This window comes from Mytilus edulis, chromosome 9, assembly GCF_963676685.1.
Source record: "Mytilus edulis chromosome 9, xbMytEdul2.2, whole genome shotgun sequence".
NCBI lineage: Eukaryota > Metazoa > Mollusca > Bivalvia > Mytilida > Mytilidae > Mytilus > Mytilus edulis.
Genome location: NC_092352.1, coordinates 34,279,358 through 34,298,825, shown reverse-complemented (window position 1 = coordinate 34,298,825; position 19,468 = coordinate 34,279,358). Strand labels below are relative to the sequence as shown.

Genomic DNA, 19,468 nt, shown 5'->3' with positions numbered 1-19,468 from the left:
AAAAAGTTATTAGGTGGAGGAAATATTTTCATGTCTAAATGAAAGCGTTTTAGATATTTTCATGATCTTTGCGCTGAGAGTTATTTATTTTACCAATTTATCAGTTAATGTTTTACATTTTCAGTTGGATAGATTTAAAGAACCTCCAGCATTTGGTCCAATGTGTGATCTTTTATGGTCAGATCCATTAGAAGATTTCGGAACAGAAAAGACAACAGAGCACTTTACTCATAATAGTGTCAGGGGTTGCTCATATTTTTACAGGTGAATGTTTGAAATTGGAGCAAAAAAGATCATAGATTCCTTGAAAATTGTAAACATAAGTGACAACTTTTTTGTCTTTTAGCCAAATCAGCAAGTTAAAAGGTAATCCAAATAATTTTGATGTTGATATATATTTATTTGTTAATTCACAAGAAAACCTTTTTCAAAAAACTAGATTAAACATGTAAAATTTTGATGAGTTTATCTATCTAAAAGGTTTGGTACAGGTAAAATTCAATAACGAATATCATAAAGAATTAATTTTGTTTTTCAGCTATGCAGCATGTTGTGATTTTTTACAGCAGAATAATCTATTATCAATTATACGAGCTCATGAAGCGCAAGATGCTGGGTGAGTTTACAAACTATAAGGATTCTAAATTAAACATTCAAAGAGCTGAATTCAATTTTATAATGCAAACTACATAACTGATGAACCCAAAATAACAAGACAAAATCCTTTGATGGTTCAAATACAGATTCGGTAAAAGACGGTTCATTTGCTATTCTTCAATAGGTAAATTCAATAAGTGTCTCTAAATTTAATATTTTACCAAGGCCAAGCTTTTAAGATGTCTCTTTTATATCTGTAAATGACAATAGATAAAATCATAAATTGTAAGACATTGAGAACCATTGGCACCTAGCTTTAGGAAAGTACATGTCTTATTTGACAGAGAAATGTGTTTGTGCACTCTCGACACTGTCCTATATAAACATTTTGGTAGTAAGCACTTCTGGAGTATTTTGTTTTCCTACCTTTCTTGACTGAATAAAAATTATTGGTCACAATACTGTTATTTTGGGGAAAATCAATAGATCTTAAAACCAATCTTAAATTCATAAAAGAGCTGTCTTTTACAATGTACTAACACTTGGTAAGAATTGGGTCAGTCCCAAAACATCCATATCTTGGCAAAAGGTCAGCTTTACAAATGTTCTTCAAATATTTAAGACGATTATCAATAATAATTATAAAAAAAATATGAAAAAATGTATGTTTTCCTGTGTATAAGCTTGTAATTGACAAATTGGTCATTAATATTATCAGCTATCATTAAATCATCCTTCTAATCTATTACAGGTACAGAATGTATAGAAAAAGTCAAACCACAGGCTTTCCTTCATTAATTACGATATTTTCAGCACCTAATTATTTAGATGTTTATAATAATAAAGGTAAGAATTGTTTATTGGATGTACCAGATGCTTATATATAGAAACAGATGTAACATATTCTCTGCAGTAGAAAATGCATACTTCTATTTATAAAATAAAATGAAAATTTGTGTGTTGGGTACAGAAGCACTGCATTACGATGTTGAATTCTAACATGTGAAAACTAACACTGTGATATAAGATCTGAATATTCATAATTGGACACAATGCCATTCTGATATTTGTGTACACCAGGAGAAATACAATAAGATAACCATTAAGTAAATATTTGCTATTATTGAACGCACTTTTAATATTGATGTTAAAAGAACAAAGAAAACAGAATGAATGACATGCTTAAACCATTTACAATAATATACTATGACACGTTTGAAAAAGTTTAATGATTATCTTGTCTTAATTAAGAAGAATTGGCTTTCAATAAATTCTTATTGTTTGCTTATGTTTTCAAGATTTTAAGATGTCTAGTCTGCACTTTCATGCATTTTCCTGTATAAGGCTTACATTCTTGCATCATTTTTTAATGATTGTCATTTACACCATCTAAACCAGGGTAATTCATTTTAAAATAGCATGCAACATAGGAGTAGGATTTGATCGACCCAAACAAATCGGGACATTGTCTTCCAGCTGATGTACCAATATATTCCTTTATTTATCAAGGGTGTGTTCACAAAAACATTTGAAGGTCATACACATTAGAATAAAGCATTTTTGATGCCAAGAACAGCATAATTTTAAACTGTATGTTTATCAAATATTTATAATGATTGATATTTATTATACAAAACATTTAAATATTTCTTCTGATTTTTTCCAGCTGCCATATTGAAATATGAAAATAATGTGATGAACATCAGGCAATTTAATTGTTCCCCACATCCATACTGGTTACCTAATTTTATGGATGTATTTACCTGGTCATTACCATTCGTAGGAGAAAAAGGTTTGTACAAGACAAGAGGATGCAGACAAATTTATTTATTTTGTCACGGAATAGTAGTTCCTTCATAATATTAGTTCAAAAAGGAAAATATATTGTGGAATATTATTTCCACAGGAATAAATATTACAGTATATGTTCCTAACGGAATAAATGGTATAGAATATTTGTTCCAACAGGAAGAGATATTATGACAATGTTTATAACTTTTATAGTCTAGGCGGAAATATACGTTGACAATTTTATAGTCTACAGTATAGACATCATATACCTGTTTGTCAGTTATAAAAAGAAGTCTACAGTATAGACATCATATACCTTAAAATTGAGAATGGAAATGGGGAATGTGTCAAAGAGACAACAACCCGACAAAATAAAAAACAACAGCAGAGGGTCACCAACAGGTCTTCAATGTAGCGAGAAATTCCCGCACCCGGAGGCGTCCTTCAGCTGGCCCCTAAACAAATATATACTAGTCCAGTGATAATGAACCCCTTACTAATTTCCAAATTGTACACAAGAAACAAATTAAAATAATACAAGACTAACAAAGGCCAGAGGCTCCTGACTTGGGACAGGCGCAAAAATGCGGCGGGGTTAAACATGTTTGTGAGATCTCAACCCTCCACATCATATACCTGTTTGTCAGTTATAAAAAGAAGTCACTTTTTAGTGATTGATTCTAAAGTACTTTAAAAGTCTTTTGCCACTGAAATTTGGTATGGTATTGCATTAGCATCTGTACATTTTGAAAGCTTAATGAATTTGTTGAATTTCATCTATTTTAATGTGGAAAGAAGGTAAATTTGATATTTTTTTCTGGCAAATAAATATGATAAAACTATAGCTAACAAAGCTATGTTCATGGTGTAAGTGGATAAAAATATAGACATAAATTACTTCAGACAAGATTTAATTGATATAAGATAAGAAGTTCTACGTGTGTGACAATTGGCAGGGAAGCCATTTCTTAAAGTAGCTTCTGTCAGGGCGTCTATTAATAAAGGGTTAAATCAGAATAACACATTTATATGAATAAAAATGGTGGTAAACATTAATGACAGCAACCCAACAACACAAACCAAACTACATCATAGGGTAACATACAGTTTTCTACAAAATTAGAAAAGTGTTTGTACAATGTTTCAACCTCTAACTAACCTGAGTAAAATTTTGTAAACAAATGAAGAATATTATATAAATCAAACAAGTCACAAATCAATTCTAATTAGAAAACTTTTGTTTTACAGTTACAGAAATGTTAGTGAATGTATTGAACATTTGCTCAGATGATGAGCTTATAATGGCAGGCGATGAAATCTTAGATGGTAAGTTTAAACACTCCTACATGTTTTATTTACTGTTCTTTTGTACATGACATAAAGTCGATATGTATATAAATGTTTTAAATTGCACCAGAAAATGAAATGTACAATACATGAGTTTATTGAAAATCCAATATAAATCTATTTATATGGAGCTCTGTGCTTTAAATAACCTGCTGTATCAATTTATTCACATGTATACATGAAACTTGACCAGTGTTCTCCCCAGGCCGGTTTAGCGTCGCGGTACCGCGACGCCATATTTTCTTCCCGCGATGCTATAATTTTGAGGATGTTATTTTTCTCAATTCTATATGGCAAAGCCATGTGTCCTAAATTTAGAACTTTCATCTAATTACTGCTTATGATCATAAAAAATACATCACCTTTAATCCCTTCAAGTCAGACAATAGACAATTAAGAGTGATCAAATAGGTGTTAATTGCCCTTTGGGGGATAACTGTTTGGATAGGAATACCCCAAGCTGTCACTTGTCACATAATTAATACCACATGGTTTGCAAAATATTACAGTAGTATTACTTTCTTTCTCATGCTATCACTTTTTGTAAATCGAGAGTGAAAAGTTTGATTATGAGCTAAATAAGTTTTGGTCTTTCTTGAGAAAGTGATCAAAATTGGCTTTAGTTTATGTTTCATCCATTTAATGCATTAAAATCGCCATATTCATTCCAAATGTCTTGTCAAACATTGTTTATTTTTCGTATTTTTCATTGCTTTCGGCGGCCATTTAATATTTTAGTGTAAACTACTGGTCGGAACCGGACCAGATATGACAAAAATCCGTATTTTACGATAATGACTACATTTGCACAAATGGCACAGTAAACAGAAAACAATGATACCTAAAGAGAAAACTTATAAGTATTAACAGACTTTTTGTTAGATAACTTTGTTAAGAATATATATCATTTTGATAAAAAGAAACAACTGGGACTGATTCATTGAATACTATAAACCAATATATTTCATAGACATGATAAAGATTTTTTTTTATGGTAGGTAGGGTAACTGAAACCACACATATATTTTTATTTGGCCAAAGAGGAAAAAATAATTCTGGAACTATAAATGAATATAGAAAACATAAACTGAGAATACTGTTATCATGGTTATAGTTTAATTGTATTCTCAGTCATGAATTCAACAATATTGTCACAAAGAAAAGGGTTGACAAGAATATTTTATTCACCAAATAAGGACCTATAGCATACAAAAAATATAATACATTTTGTAATAAACAAAAACGCATATATCATAATGGAAATAGAGCATTGCCATGACGCAACAAATTACATTGAAAAAAATACTCTTTTTTTATGCCAAATGTGATGCTATCCAAAATTTCTGGGGAGAACACTGCTGACTATAATAAAATAGCAGTACATAATAATTAACTAGTCAATTCATTATGTTCAGAGGACATGCTTCTGTCATTTGAAGTATCTTGTTCTATGGATGTTGTAAATGAACTAATTATGTCAGCGAATAGTATACTAATGAATTTAACTTGTAAGTAAACACTTGCTCCTGAAAAAAAGTTGAGTGAGAAAATCTGAAACAAGAAAAGTTTATTTCAGTGCCAATATTATTACAAGGTATTGTTGATTGTTTGAGCTAGTGTTTTAGGAGTGAAGGGGCCTGCTCATATAATAGGGTCAGTGTTAAAGGTTTCACATCATTGTCACTTACTGCACTGTTTTACATATTAACTTCATTTGATTGGCAATGTCTAATCCTCTCAAATTTATCTGAATTCATCAGAAATTAAATAGACAATTTTGTTTAAGTCTGGAGTCAAGAAATTAAATCTATTCTGGCATATTAATGTTTTTTTGTCAATTGACTATTGGATTTCCCAGGAACATTTAATGTGCTTATGTTGAACCTCAAGTCTTCAAATTGAGATATAATTTGGTGCTTATATACTCTGAGAATGTGAGTGGAATACTAGTTAAAGTAAGACTTAATTTTAAAATGGTTCCTGGAAGTGATACCCATGTTTGCATGTATTACATGTTCCTTTTAGAAAACAATCTTTTGAAACTTGTATTATCCCTACTCTAGGAGTGCGGGCTATATGACATTCAAGGGTTGGTTAATTGTTTGTTCTGGTGTTTTAGGAGTGAAGGAGAAATTCCTTTGTATCTTTACTGGTCTCTTTATGAAACACACTTTTCTCTCTGCTACTGAACTGATTAAACACACTTGATCAGGATCTTATTAGTGATAAGTTTTGAAATTGAAACACTCTGAAGGATCTGCCAGACACCTTTTCCTGTTTACTTATACTTTGATCATGTATACAAACCTTTCTTAGGTACAAATGCACAGAATGACTTCATATTTGGTAAACTGTGTGACGAAATATGAGACATTGTCAGACACCTACTTCTGGTTTTAGATTTTAGAAACCAGCTGCATGATTTTAGTTTCTGAATATTTGAGTGAATACATTTCAGGTATGATACAGACTTGGCATCAATCTTTATAAATGTTCTTGAATATTTCTTGATATTTGCTAAAAATTGTGGTCATAAGGTCTTTAAAAAATGAAAATGCTGAATTTCATCTAAATGTGTTTGGTATTGGTAGAACTTTCTTCTATTTGTCAATGTGTGTATTTTAGTTTTTGTTGTGACAAAGGATTTTGATTTGTATGACGTGGCATGGTGTTTTGAATTTTGAATTGAAAGTTAACTTGCTTAAGTTTAGTAGACACTAGAAAATCACCAGTATACTGTAATTGTTATATTTAATCCAGTTAATAAATGATTTAAAATTGAGTGTGCAGATTGCTTTAATGTTCATATAATGTTTGTTTGTTTTTGTGATGTCACAAAAGTAATCTGTTCTTAAAAGTTAAAAAAAAATTATTAGAATAATCAAGAAATGGTTCATTATTGGAAAACCTTTAAAATTGTTTGCAAGCTTGAAGTAACATCACAAAAATAAATTAAAAAGCTGTTCCATTAGAAAACCTTCTTGCAATTTTGATCAGATAATTGAAGGGAAAAAAAACCTATTCAAAATTTCATTAACATTTTTTCTCTCATTTTGAATTTGTGTCCAAATTTTAACTATGTTGTAGTGGGACAGTCTTGTTTATATATATGCATATCAGCCACATATTTATTTTGCAAGCTGTGCTACACAAATTTTTGTTATGTTTTTGATGAATGTTTGTAAATGTGTTTTGTTTTCTTCTTTTTCTTTTCTTGTTGGGTTCCTTGAAAATCCCTGCATGTGCTCAATTAGGGCAGCGTAATGGTAAGTGCACAGCCCAAGCTTTATATATCAATAACTATATTACCTTTTAAAAAAAGCTAGTTTGCATATTTTAATTGTGTTACAGTGTATAATCTTCAATTTGTAGAAATTTTCTGCATTTCTGTTTGCATCTTTCTCAACTCTCTCAACTCTTTAAATTCTAGAACAGGCGAGAAAAATAACACTTAAAGAGGTAGACAGAGAGACAAGTAAGTCTAAAGTCCTGAAAAAATAATCTGACATGGCTAAAGATCGGTTTTATATATTGTGTTCCTGGTTTTATAAGTACAACTCACACAGCATTCTGTGATGTCAAGTTTGATCTATGTTTTACATAATTATGTGTACCGACAGATATATAACATTGTAGTAGTTCAATAACCTTTATATAAATGAATGTTTTATGTATAATAATAACAATAGTGATGATCATAACAATATCTCCCTAACGATTTACCTTTCTGTGTGTAACTTGTTTTAGGGGTTGAACTAGTTTAGGAAAATAAGTTGATACTTGTGTGAGCAAAGAAATGAGGAACACATAATAAAACCAAGAACACTTTTTAATCAAGTAATCACTCATACAAAAAGAAAATAACATTTACAGTGGAAATGTTGCCAGTCCTATTTTCTAAGGACTTTACCAAGCTTGCATGTTTGACATGTTTGACCATGTTAACATTGATGCATTGTTAAATACTGGTCATGTGAGGCCACTAACAAGTCAGGCAGCTTAGTTGCTTGACTCTCTGTCTGACGTATATAACCAAATAATCAGAATAATGCCTTATCTTTCAGATCTTTCCACGCTTTATACTTTGCTCTAATTCACCTACTTTATTTTTTTTCTGTTTTAGTCATTTGTTTGCTTTTTGTAGTAGTCCTGTGCTAGTTAGTATGTTGCAAACACCAGGGTTCAGTCAGTTGAACTAACAATTACACTGGTAACAAGTAGAATTTGTTTGTCAATAGTGAACCCTGGGCTCCATTTTTCTGCTGTACAATATCTGTTACTGTTAGCCCACCAATTTTACTGTGAGCTATGCTAGAACATGTTAATTTATAAAAAATATAATTTTATGAATCTAGCTAGTGCTTTGTTGTAAATTGTTAACTGCAGCTCTGCAGCAAGAATTGGCTATTTTACTACATAAATATTAAATGCTGCTGAAGATTATCATCAAAAGCTGCAAATCTGAATGGAGTAATAGCACAAGTAGGATTAGCTTTGCATTTGCCTTGCTGAGTTATTACATAGATAAGATTTATTTATAATTCTTAATTTTATTTTTATGATTTAACACTTTAGTTGTATCATTTCCCTTATGGACATTTTCTGCTTTTTGAAATTGTATTGTTTTGAAAATGATTTTTTGACAGAAACAATGATATAAACTAATTTAAAAATTAAGTTCATTTAAAACAGCACAAGACGGCACTAGAATGAATGTCAGTTCATGTGTTTTAACTGTTCTATAGCAGGGTAAAATGCAGTTGTGCTTTGATTCCAGGGACTACAGTAGCAGCTAGGAAAAAAGTGATTAAAAACAAGATCAGAGCCATAGGCAAAATGGCTAGGGTCTTCTCAGTGCTCAGGTATGTTAGTTTGACAACTAATTTCTCAGTGTGTGTTTGTTAATTACATTACAGATGGTGCAGTGGCAGCAAGAAAAGAGGTGATTAGGAACAAAATCAGAGCCATTGGAAAAATGGCTAGGGTCTTCACAGTTCTCAGGTATGTCAGCTGACTTCATCATGGATACTTACTTTCTTCCTGGAGTAGTTTAGTTTTTTCCATGCTAAATATTGAAGCCTACATGTTGGATTCAAAAGGAAAAAAGTTTATTAATATGACAAATATGATCATGAATTTGCTTTAAAATCACCAGTAAACATGACTGGAACTGTACATGACTTCAGCTTTTCAGTTTAAGCGAGGAAAATATTGAATATTTGTTACTGATTTCAACTGAATGAATGACAAGTGAAGTGATTTCAATTTATTTAGCATGGGAAAAGTTTTTTCTTTGATTTTTACAGGATTTTGCAAACCTTTTTGTTTATATTTGTAGATTTTCACTATATAAAATAACAGTTTTATAATAAATATATACACATTCTCTTATGCTTCCTTACCTATATGTGTACCCAGTGTTGTATTTATTTTCCTTTCTCTTGGTACTGGTGATACCACACATATTGAGTAAGTAGGTCAAAGTAAAATTCACTTCCTATTAATAGAGCTATTTGGATAAATATAATTCCAGACAATATTTGAGCCATAAATTATATACTTACAAATGTTTGATAGTTAACTGCCTTGTGGGGGATAAATTCTCTTCTGATTTTGTGGTCACATGGTTTAAAATCTACGGTCAAAGAAACTGTTTAGGCAAATCTTTTGTTTTCCATCATTTGATTGACACCAACCTGTTTTTATGCAACATAATTTGTAAGGAGCAAATTTTGGACCAACAATATTTTAAGTAATCCCCAATATTTTTAACTACCTTTTTCTTTACTGGAGTCGGCATTATATACCCTTTTCAAACTCTTTCTATTAAATGGCAAGTTAAAAGCATTATTAGTTAGAATTTCGTGTTGGAATATAACTGTTGTTTATGTTATTGAGGTTACATGTAAAACCAGTACCAAGAGAAGTATTATCCCATTTTCATTTGAGACATTTCATATTTAGCATTTGGTAAAAGATTTCTGAAGATAACTTGTTAGATGTGGATATTTTCTCATTTACTATTTAGATGCATGAAATATATAAGTGCATGTACTACACCAATCTGATTAAAATCAGACTTATTGCTCCCATTTACTGTCAGATTTACTGCATGAAGATCTGTTTAAACAAAGTTGTTTGTAGTCCTATCATTGTGAAAACAAGAATAGGTCAAAATTGGTAAAAAAGATTTACGAAATGAAGAAATAAATCAACATATTGGGAAAATCTTTTTTGAAACAGATTTAAGTTTATCATGATTAGTATTGGTTATTTGTCCAACTTTTATTACAGTTTGGTTGATGTATAAAAAGTAGACCCAAAAAATTTATGAAAGATTCCTAAGATATAAAATTAGCAGAACATGTATAGTCAGGAAATTGAATTAATCTTTTCCTTTACTTGCATTAAATTTATCACGCTTTTGGATTAGTCTGATTTTAACATTTAAAGATAACTCTATCATCATGAAACATACTGTAAATTCAGAAATTATTGCGAGGTTTTTATTATTGCGAAAAATATTTAATATGAATTTAACAAGATTTTTCTCAAAATCGCATTAAAGTCTCAAATGACAAAATCGCAATAATATCTGAATTTACAGTATTTGTAATCTGAAGTTTGGTTTTAATCAGATAAGTATGTATAGTATCTGCTTGAAAGGAATGGGACTGAAATTTATATTCACTCTACTTATTAACTAGTACACACACTAGAGTTATTGTTATAAAACACAATTTGATGTAACATATTCACTTTATACACTTGCCTTAATTATTCAATCAACTAATATGTTACTCACTACATTGAATAGCTTACATTTATGAGGTAACTTAGTATGGCAATTTGACCAGGGATAATTAAAAACAAAAATGTGCATCAATTAATAAAAGTAGCTACAGTAATGAAAGAAAAAGCTTGATATTTAACAGAATAACAAAGTGCACATTCTTCTTATCAATTCAATTGTATCTGTAGTCTTTATCAATTGTAACAAATCTCTCTCCAGACCATTTAGCAGCTTGGATACAAATTTACCTAATTCGTCAGTTCATATCACTCTTAACTGAGGTTTAGGTATTAAAAAATTAAGATATGATACATTTCATACAAATGACTTGCTTTTTACTGCTGATTCAACAGAGTATTGTTATATTACAAATGTGATTTTTGAAAAATGAAGAAAACTAATTTTATAATTTTCATATTACAGAGAAGAAAGTGAAAGTGTGTTACAGCTCAAGGGACTTACTCCAAATGGTCTTCTTCCAATGGGAGCATTATCAGGAGGGAAAGATACACTTTCTAATGGTATGTTATTTATAACACTTGCAGATTTAGAGAATTAAAAATTAATGCATAATAGTAAAGGTTAGATTCTATAATTTCAATTTACATGAGATGCCATTAAACTATAATTTCAATTTAAATGAGATGCCATTAAAGTAATTTGAATTAAAGATCATATCACTGGCACAGCCTTCAATGAAATACTTGACCGTTAAAAATAATTCAATGCTGTAAAAGATATGTTAACATGAATGGAACTTAGGTATTTCATTCATATCAGGACATATTTATAAAATTATATATTAACTATGCTGAAGATTTCATGACCTGACAATATACATCTTTATATTTGTAGCTCTCAGTGGTTTTTCACCTACACACAAAATCAGTGGATTTGAAGAGGCAAAATGTTTAGATAAGATGAATGAACGAATGCCACCTAGGCGAGAACAGTTAAATAATACCCACAATAGTAGTTAAAATCTTATCAAGTGACATGAATGAGCTGGTCTCCTTACGTGATAATTTTAACCATGTCCAATGGGTCTGTCCCAAGACATTCCTGACTAAAAGCTGGCCTATGTATGCATGATGATTCAACTGGAAAAAGATTGAACATTTTGATCTCTAGTTTGTATATTATTGAATGCAGTATTTATAGACTAAAAGCAATTCAGAAACATAACTTAAATATTTTATTACTTGAAATTTCTGCTGAAATGTCTACACAATTCATAATTTGAATGCTCACAAACTGTATAAATGTTCTGTAAGTTGTTCCTTTCAAGATCTAGTCAATCCGTTATATGAATGTTAGTGTGTGTGTGTGTGTGTGTTTGTTAGGCCAGCTTTTTCTTAGTATGTCACTTTATGGACAGCTTAACGAGAGTTCTCCACAATGCTCAGTCCAACGCAGCTTAAAACAGAAGGCAGAAGGAAACAGCCAGTTATTGGCATTTGTGGACCGGCTTATCACAGCAAGGACCTAGTAAGAAGAGACATACTCTTGGCAAACCATCTTATCTCTGCCTAATATTGGTTGTGCTGCAAGTGATGAGTACGCAGAATGTTACATTAGAACAAATAACTTTTTTTCTGAGATTCAAATATTTATTATTATAATTAATCAACTTTTTTATTATCCATGGCTGTAGATGTCCACATCGACACTGCTTCATAAGGAATGTTTTAAATCTGTTTGTTATATTTCCCCCTGAAGTGGATGTCAAGTAGGAACTTGCCAGATGAATGTTTTGTTTTAAATCCTCTTTAGTCATAGTGCTAGTCCCAGTTTATTTTCATACTAAGTGTAATTGTCATCATCTTTTTTCTGTGGCATCTTTGTGTGCTGGGGAATAATTATGTTCCAGATATTAATGGAAAGATTTTTAGACCTATGTGTTTATAGTTGATGTGATACTAAGAACATTCAAGTTTGAATTTTTTCCTTTGTAAGTGTATGTTTGAATTTTGATCAAAGTTTGTTCTATTATACATGATTTCAACATCGTTTTTCCCTCTGAAGCTTTACATTTATAAGCAGTTACAAACAACTGCAAGAAAACAATTCTAAATAACTGTTCACTCCTTGGAAATATTAAAAAAAAATATATATATATATATAGAAGTATTGAATTACTTTCAGGAATCAATTCAACATATATTTTCCGTTATTAATTGCAACATCTTTCGCATATTTATCTATCGGAAAATTAATAACAAAATAAGTAATCAAATAGTGCTAATTGAATGTTCTTGGTACTAAAGAACCTATTGTACTACATACATTTTCAAATGGGTAAATGTTATTATCTATTGTATGTCTACAAAATTTCTGTGATAATATCTAATGAAAAACATCTCAGGATTGTAAAATATAAAATATCCTGCAGTTGTTAATGTCTAGAGTTTTATTGTTGCTTTTGCTTTCATATGTTATATCAGAAGTTTAGTTAGAAATGAAACTTGAATGTTTAGCCAACAGAGTAATGCTGTAACTGTTTAACATAATTCTTGCAATACAAGTTCTTACCCTCCCATGTAGATTAAGCCAACATTCCTTTCAATTGTAAATAAGAATAACAAGGTTCGGGCTTGTGATACAGAATTATCATTTTGAGTTTCTTCAGTTCAGATATAGCTAGGAAGATACAGTATCTGATATTAGAATCTCATACTTTAGATGTCTGTGTTTATATTTGTGATGAGAATAGGAGTGTTATATGTTATAAAGATAAGTTAGATATTTCCTTGTGCATAATGAGTTCAGAGAATGAGATGAGTATTACATAGATATAACTAAAAACAATGCTACATGAAGCTTTTAAAGGAAGTACAATTACATCGAGGTTTGAATTACATCACCGATAAAACTCAAAATCCATCAGTGAACAAATACACTTAAGAATTTCTATTGAACAAATAAGTGATGAATGGCTTCTAAAGCCTCCAAAGCCCAAACTTGGAAATTTTCCCGCAGCAATGAGTAACAACAATTCTTCATGTGAGGGACAATGTGTAATTTGATGGAGTATTCAGGTCAATATTAACCATGCACAAATGTACATATCTCTTATATTTAAAGCTGATACAAATCTAATATATAAGAGAAAAAAATTATATTTAGGGGCAAGTGCAAGATAGATATAGAAGATTGTTCTTTAAACTTTTTATGTTGTGTACAGTATGTTGGTTCCTTTTTGTTTGTGTTGTTCATAGGTTTATTTTCCAGGGTTAAATGTCTTGTTCTAGCAGACTTTTTTGTTTCTTTATCTTATGAATGGCTATATTGTAAGTGTATCATACAACGTTATAAATTATATTTTCAATTTATTGAAATCCAAATGCAAGTTGATACGTTTTATCATTTGTGTATACATGATGGTTGTTTGAGTTTTAATTGTGAGAGATTTTGTGTTATGAATCTATACCTATTCCTTATATTTGCAGAATCTGTTAAAAGTTGCATTCCATATATTTATATTTATGTATAATCTTATATTTTCTGACGCAAAAACAGACATAATAATCCTTAGTATTTATTAACAACTGATACAAGTAGTGGATTTTTATTTGCTCCTTCAATTTGTGATATGGATGCTGGTCAGTTTATATTATATATATAATATATCTTAATATGAGAGTAGGTTTCGTATGCTGTACTGACAACACAAATACATGTTCTTAGCAGAAATTGCCTAACTGTCCAACAGTGTGATTCTGTAGGCAAAAACTGATCAGTTGATTGAAAAAAATATTAAACATTTTATTTGCATATCAGGTAGTTTCATTTGTTAAGACTGAAATTTTTTTTGATAAATAGATTTAAGACTATAGATGAGACCTTTGATAGCTAACTGAAATATTGGTTTATCCAAGCTTTAATTGGCTGAAAACAAAATTATATATAAACCTTTTTTAACAGATTTAAAAAAAATCCCTGTTGGACAGATCATCAACTGCTTTCTTGAAATCCTCAAAACATTTTTGACAGTTAACGAGACAAATTCAATAGGCTAAAACAGAATACAAGACTACATGATATCAATAAGATGCAGACTTTTTTCTTGAGAAGATAATTTCTTCAATAGTTTTTTCTGCATAATTATTGCTTATATTAGAACAAAATATAACTTTTTGATCCATATTTTAGGATGCCAATTATAGTGTGATATTATTTTTCATTGTAACACCATAAAAGATGCTGAATCTGCATAATTGTACAAAAGCATTCTTTTGCAGTAAAATTGTCATATTTTGATAATCTTGAACATTTTCTTGGTCTAGTTGTTCAAATTTTGTCTTTTGATATGTCTGTTTAAAGATTTGAACAAATTATAGTGTGTATAACTATGATAATTACAAGTAACGTTAGGGCAGTCATATTATAGTTATCTAGCATTTATCATTTGAGCTAGTAGTAAACAACTATAGCAGGAAGAATGTCTTCCATTGAAGCAGATGAAGAAGAATCCACTACATTTTATCAGTGGTGATATTTCAGTACAGTTGGTGCACTTGTGGTCGTACAGTTTATTTCCTGATGTATAAATGGTATTATTATTATTGATGTTCATTCGGAACAGTTAATGTTCCTTTTTCATTAAAATGATTTTCAAGATTCAAATATGTTAAGAAGTTATCTGTTGTTACATGCATTTAAATTTTTTTCATAAAATTTAAATTTTTGGAAATTTTAGGTGTTGTTCCCTATTAATAGTCTTTTGCTTGAATTTGAAAGCATATTGTTCCTTCACACCATTTTCTCTACCACCAAAATCTTTTTTTATACTTAATAAAAATAATTGCAATAATTTATGAACAAATCTTGTTGTCAATATCACTATTAAGGAGTTCTGGAATCTATGATTCAGTTCTAAGAAGAAGTTGTGATGGTATTAACTGTTTGCTGAAATCTACATTTTTCATACTGATGCTTTATCATCTGGTATGCATCCCATTGTCTTGACTTCATGTTCATTGTTAAATGACAGAATAATTTACAGAAACCTTGATTTGATCATTTATCCAGTTGTTAATAGTAGATCAAATATATATGGTCTTGCATTTCCATCTGAGAAAGAATGTCTGAAATTTCAAGTTTTATAATTGCTAAGAAATATCAATAAAATTGAGAATAGAAATGGGGAATATGTCAAAGAGACAACAATACGTCAAAAGAGCAGAAAACAGCTGACCATCACCAAAGGGTCTTCAATGCAGCGAGAAAATCCAGTACCAGAAGGTGGGCCTCAGACAACCCTTAAATAAAAATGTGTACTAGTTGAGTGAAAATGGAGGTCTTACTAAACTCCAAAACCTATAACTGAACTAAAATTTAAAAAAACATACAGGACTAACAACTATATTAGATATAAAGAATCAGTATGGGAATTGCAGGTCTGTGTGATAAGATCATCCAACTGAACTCATTTTCTCTGTTCATTGATAGACGCCAAGTTTTCATGATACAGTAGACTCCGGCCAATCGGATACCCAAAATGTCAGCTAAAAATATCCGATTACCCGATATATTCAATTAGACGATGAATGTATATTCATTGAATATTCTGCAATTATAAGTAGGTCTAATCCTGAGATGTTACTAACCCTGACAATTGCTTAATATGTGAAAGGGCTAGAGGAAGCTTGAGATGATTTTTATACACCGCAAAAATTAAAAAAATTTTGGTCCTATATTGGTATCACGTTGGCGTTGGCGGTGTCGTCGTCCGAATACTTTCAGTTTTCGCACTGTAACTTTGGTAAAAGTGAATAGAAATCTATGAAATTTTAACACAAGGTTTATGACCACAAAAGGGGGGTTGGGATTGATTATGGGAGTTTTTATGACCACAAAAAGAAGGTTGGGATTGATTATGGGAGTTTTGGTCCCAATATTTTAGGAATAAGGGGGCCAAAAAGGGCCCAATTAAGCAATTTCTTGGTTTTCGCACTCTAACTTTAGTTTAAGTAAATAGAAATCTATGAAATTTTGACAAGGTTTATGAACACAAAAGGAAGGTTGGGATTGATTTTGGGAGTTTTAGTTCAAACAGTTTAGAAATTAGGGGCCAAATAAGCATTATTCTTGGTTTTCGCACAAAAACTTTAGTAAAAGTAAATAGAAATCAATGAAATTTAAACACAAGGTTTATGACCACAAAAGGAAGGTTGGGATTGATTTTGGGAGTTGAAGTCTGAAAATAAAACCGACCAGTCAACAATCATTGAATAGTAGGCTCGCAAATATCGTCAAATATTTTGTTCCTCCCCTAACCTGGGATTGGTCTCACAACAAACACAAGAACAAACTTAATCTATGTTAAAAGGGTCTTGACTTACCGATCTATACAAAGCATATAAAAAAACACATTTTGACACAACTAGAACACGGAGTACTTTCAGTTACTAAAAGCTAGTTCAAAGCTTATTTCAATAAATAAATAAACATATATCCCAGCATAAATAAATTTGCACATTGAATGAATTTAGTGTCGACGGACGGGTATCAAACAAAACCATTAAACCCATGCTAAACATGAAGAGTTTTTTACCTGAAGCACAGACATCTTTCTAATATTATCCAAAGATCCAATAATGCATATTGGATATCAACTTTACTTTAATATACTTTCATATGAGTTCCTCTTGATTTAATGGTTATGGTTAATGTCATAACACTAAAGTCGACAATAATATATATAACTCAGAAATCATTGCCTTGGATACATTTCAATGTGGGATAACTTCAGCCAAGATTCAATGTTGAATATTCGGATTTTGGTCTAGCCTTCCATAAAAGTTTAAAAAACGAAGGTATTGGCATAATTGATTTATTTTCTAACGATTAAGCAACAACAATATGGTGGTTTTAATTAGGGACAATGTCAGACGATCGTTGTCAGGCATTAACCCACGTTTTACACTCCCGTGGTCATACTGTTAATTGACCACTTATGATGTGATATAACGTATATAGTTTAATCAACACGTAACATGCATCTGAAATAATATCAACAGCACATTTCATTGAAACATCAGTATCGCGTATATCGTCTTCTTTGTTTCCTCAATAGAATAACCTTTCGTTTTGAAAGGGAATAGATCCATAGGTATACATTTAAAAAGATGTATTAAAGATATCACACAGTCATATAAGACCAAACATTTGCTTGCCAAAGTACTACATATACTTTACAATCATTATTAGTGTCTCGGACTGCCAAATGATCACTTTGCAAGTATCGCCCATCAAAAAGACAACAATTTAGTTTCCATAACCTGGAAGATTTCCAAAACGATGCATCACTGAACAATATAAATATGCTGTCAAGATTATGAAAGTGCATTGAAGCAGAATCATATTACATCTTCCTTATACAGAATGTGGCGGGGTTGACCATGTAAGTGGGATCCCAACCCTTTCCTAACCTGGAACAGTGGTATCATAGTATAACATAAGAACAAACTATAAAAAATCAGATGAAAAAGGCTTTACAAATCAGATGAATACAAATAGACATTTGTAAACACTTGGCCATCTCCTTGGGATTGAGAAATAACAGAACACAAGAACTAACTTATTTTAGGTTAAAAAGGGCTTGACTAACAGATTTGCAATAAGCATAACAAAAAACCGGCTTGACAAGAAAACGAAAACATGAGTACTAGCATGAAATAAGCTTAATACTAAGCGTATTTCAACTAATGAATAAACCTTTATTTCCCAGCAGAAATAAATCAATGCACTTTGAATGGATTTAGTGTTTACGGATAAGGATCAATCACAATTATCATAAACCACGCACCAAATATCTAGTTTCTGATCTGACTTTCAGTCATTTTGTAATCTATATGATGATTCAATACTTCATAGTGGTTTGCAATCTTACTTAAATAATTGATGCAAGCTATACTTTATTGTAGTTTTAACATGGGTAGGCATTAAATTTGTGGTTATTTTTGCCCGAGCAACAGTGCGGGCTAAAATATCACGAATATAATGCCTACCCATGTTAAAACTACAATAAAGTATAGCTTGCATCAATTATTTCAATTCTTATTAGGACAATTAAGGTAATTTCTATGTCCGCTCGGGCAAAAATAATCACGAATGTAATGCCTACCCATGTTAAAACTACAATAAAGTAAAGCTTGTATCAATTATTTCTTATAGTAACAACATGTGCATCATTTAAGAGTTTAGAAGTGTTTTAAGTAAATGAAACAAATTAAATGCATGCCAGTTTGATAAAATTTATTATTCTGCAGTGGTCATTATACGCATGTGCAAACACATTTTTTTTGGATTTAGAGCATGGGTTAAGCGAAAGGAGCACGTCATATTAGAATTTAATATACTGTCACGTATGAGATGAAGATCCCTATTAATTTTGAGGTAGCTGTGATTACGGTCAATGTCATACCCCCATCGTCTTGTTGGATAACCTGGTCCGGGTCAAAAGTAACTGAAATAGACGAATATGTGCGGAACCTTGCATGGTATTAAAATCGTAAAATAAAGAGAAGTGTAATGATTCATTAAGTGGAAGCATTATCTCGACTTGCAACAAATTATTCAATTATTATCAATTTTGTAAGTAACATATTAAATTGGCGTCAAATCTTGTAAGTCTGTTTCCACTTATTGTCCTTTTCCATTTACCTCAACATTCAATGTTTAATATTCGGAATTTGGTCTAGCCTTCGATAAAAGTTAAAAGCACTAATTGATAAATTTTCTAACGATTAAGCCAACAACGAATGTGGTGCCAATGTCAAACAATAGTTGTCAGACAATGATCTACGTAAATTAAAACTGTCGTTTTACAATCCCGTGGTCAACCGTTTATTGACTACTTATGGCCTTAGCTTATTATAACGTATATAGTTAAAATCTATAACAAAAATCCAACAAGTAAAATGAACCTGAAAGTGA

The 19,468-nt window shown here is 30.8% G+C and overlaps 1 protein-coding gene across 7 annotated transcripts in view; it reads left to right on the top strand.

The window, feature by feature from the left end:
• Positions 1–15,345, top strand: part of LOC139488210 (protein phosphatase 3 catalytic subunit alpha-like) — a 32,806-nt gene extending 17,461 nt beyond the window's left edge. Inside the window, exons 6-14 of one of the 7 annotated variants that reach the window (XM_071273670.1) lie at positions 125–264; positions 539–616; positions 1,349–1,443; positions 2,264–2,389; positions 3,637–3,714; positions 7,166–7,210; positions 8,652–8,736; positions 10,952–11,049; positions 11,384–15,345. In XM_071273670.1, the coding sequence (XP_071129771.1) occupies positions 125–264; positions 539–616; positions 1,349–1,443; positions 2,264–2,389; positions 3,637–3,714; positions 7,166–7,210; positions 8,652–8,736; positions 10,952–11,049; positions 11,384–11,508 (870 nt within the window). In that variant the 3' untranslated portion in view covers positions 11,509–15,345. Of the gene's footprint in view, positions 1–124; positions 265–538; positions 617–1,348; positions 1,444–2,263; positions 2,390–3,636; positions 3,715–5,311; positions 5,330–6,989; positions 7,002–7,165; positions 7,211–8,512; positions 8,598–8,651; positions 8,737–10,951; positions 11,050–11,383 lie in introns of all 7 variants that reach the window. The other 6 variants (XM_071273671.1, XM_071273673.1, XM_071273674.1 and 3 more) reach the window with 6 other exon arrangements.
• Positions 15,346–19,468: the final 4,123 nt, after the last annotated feature.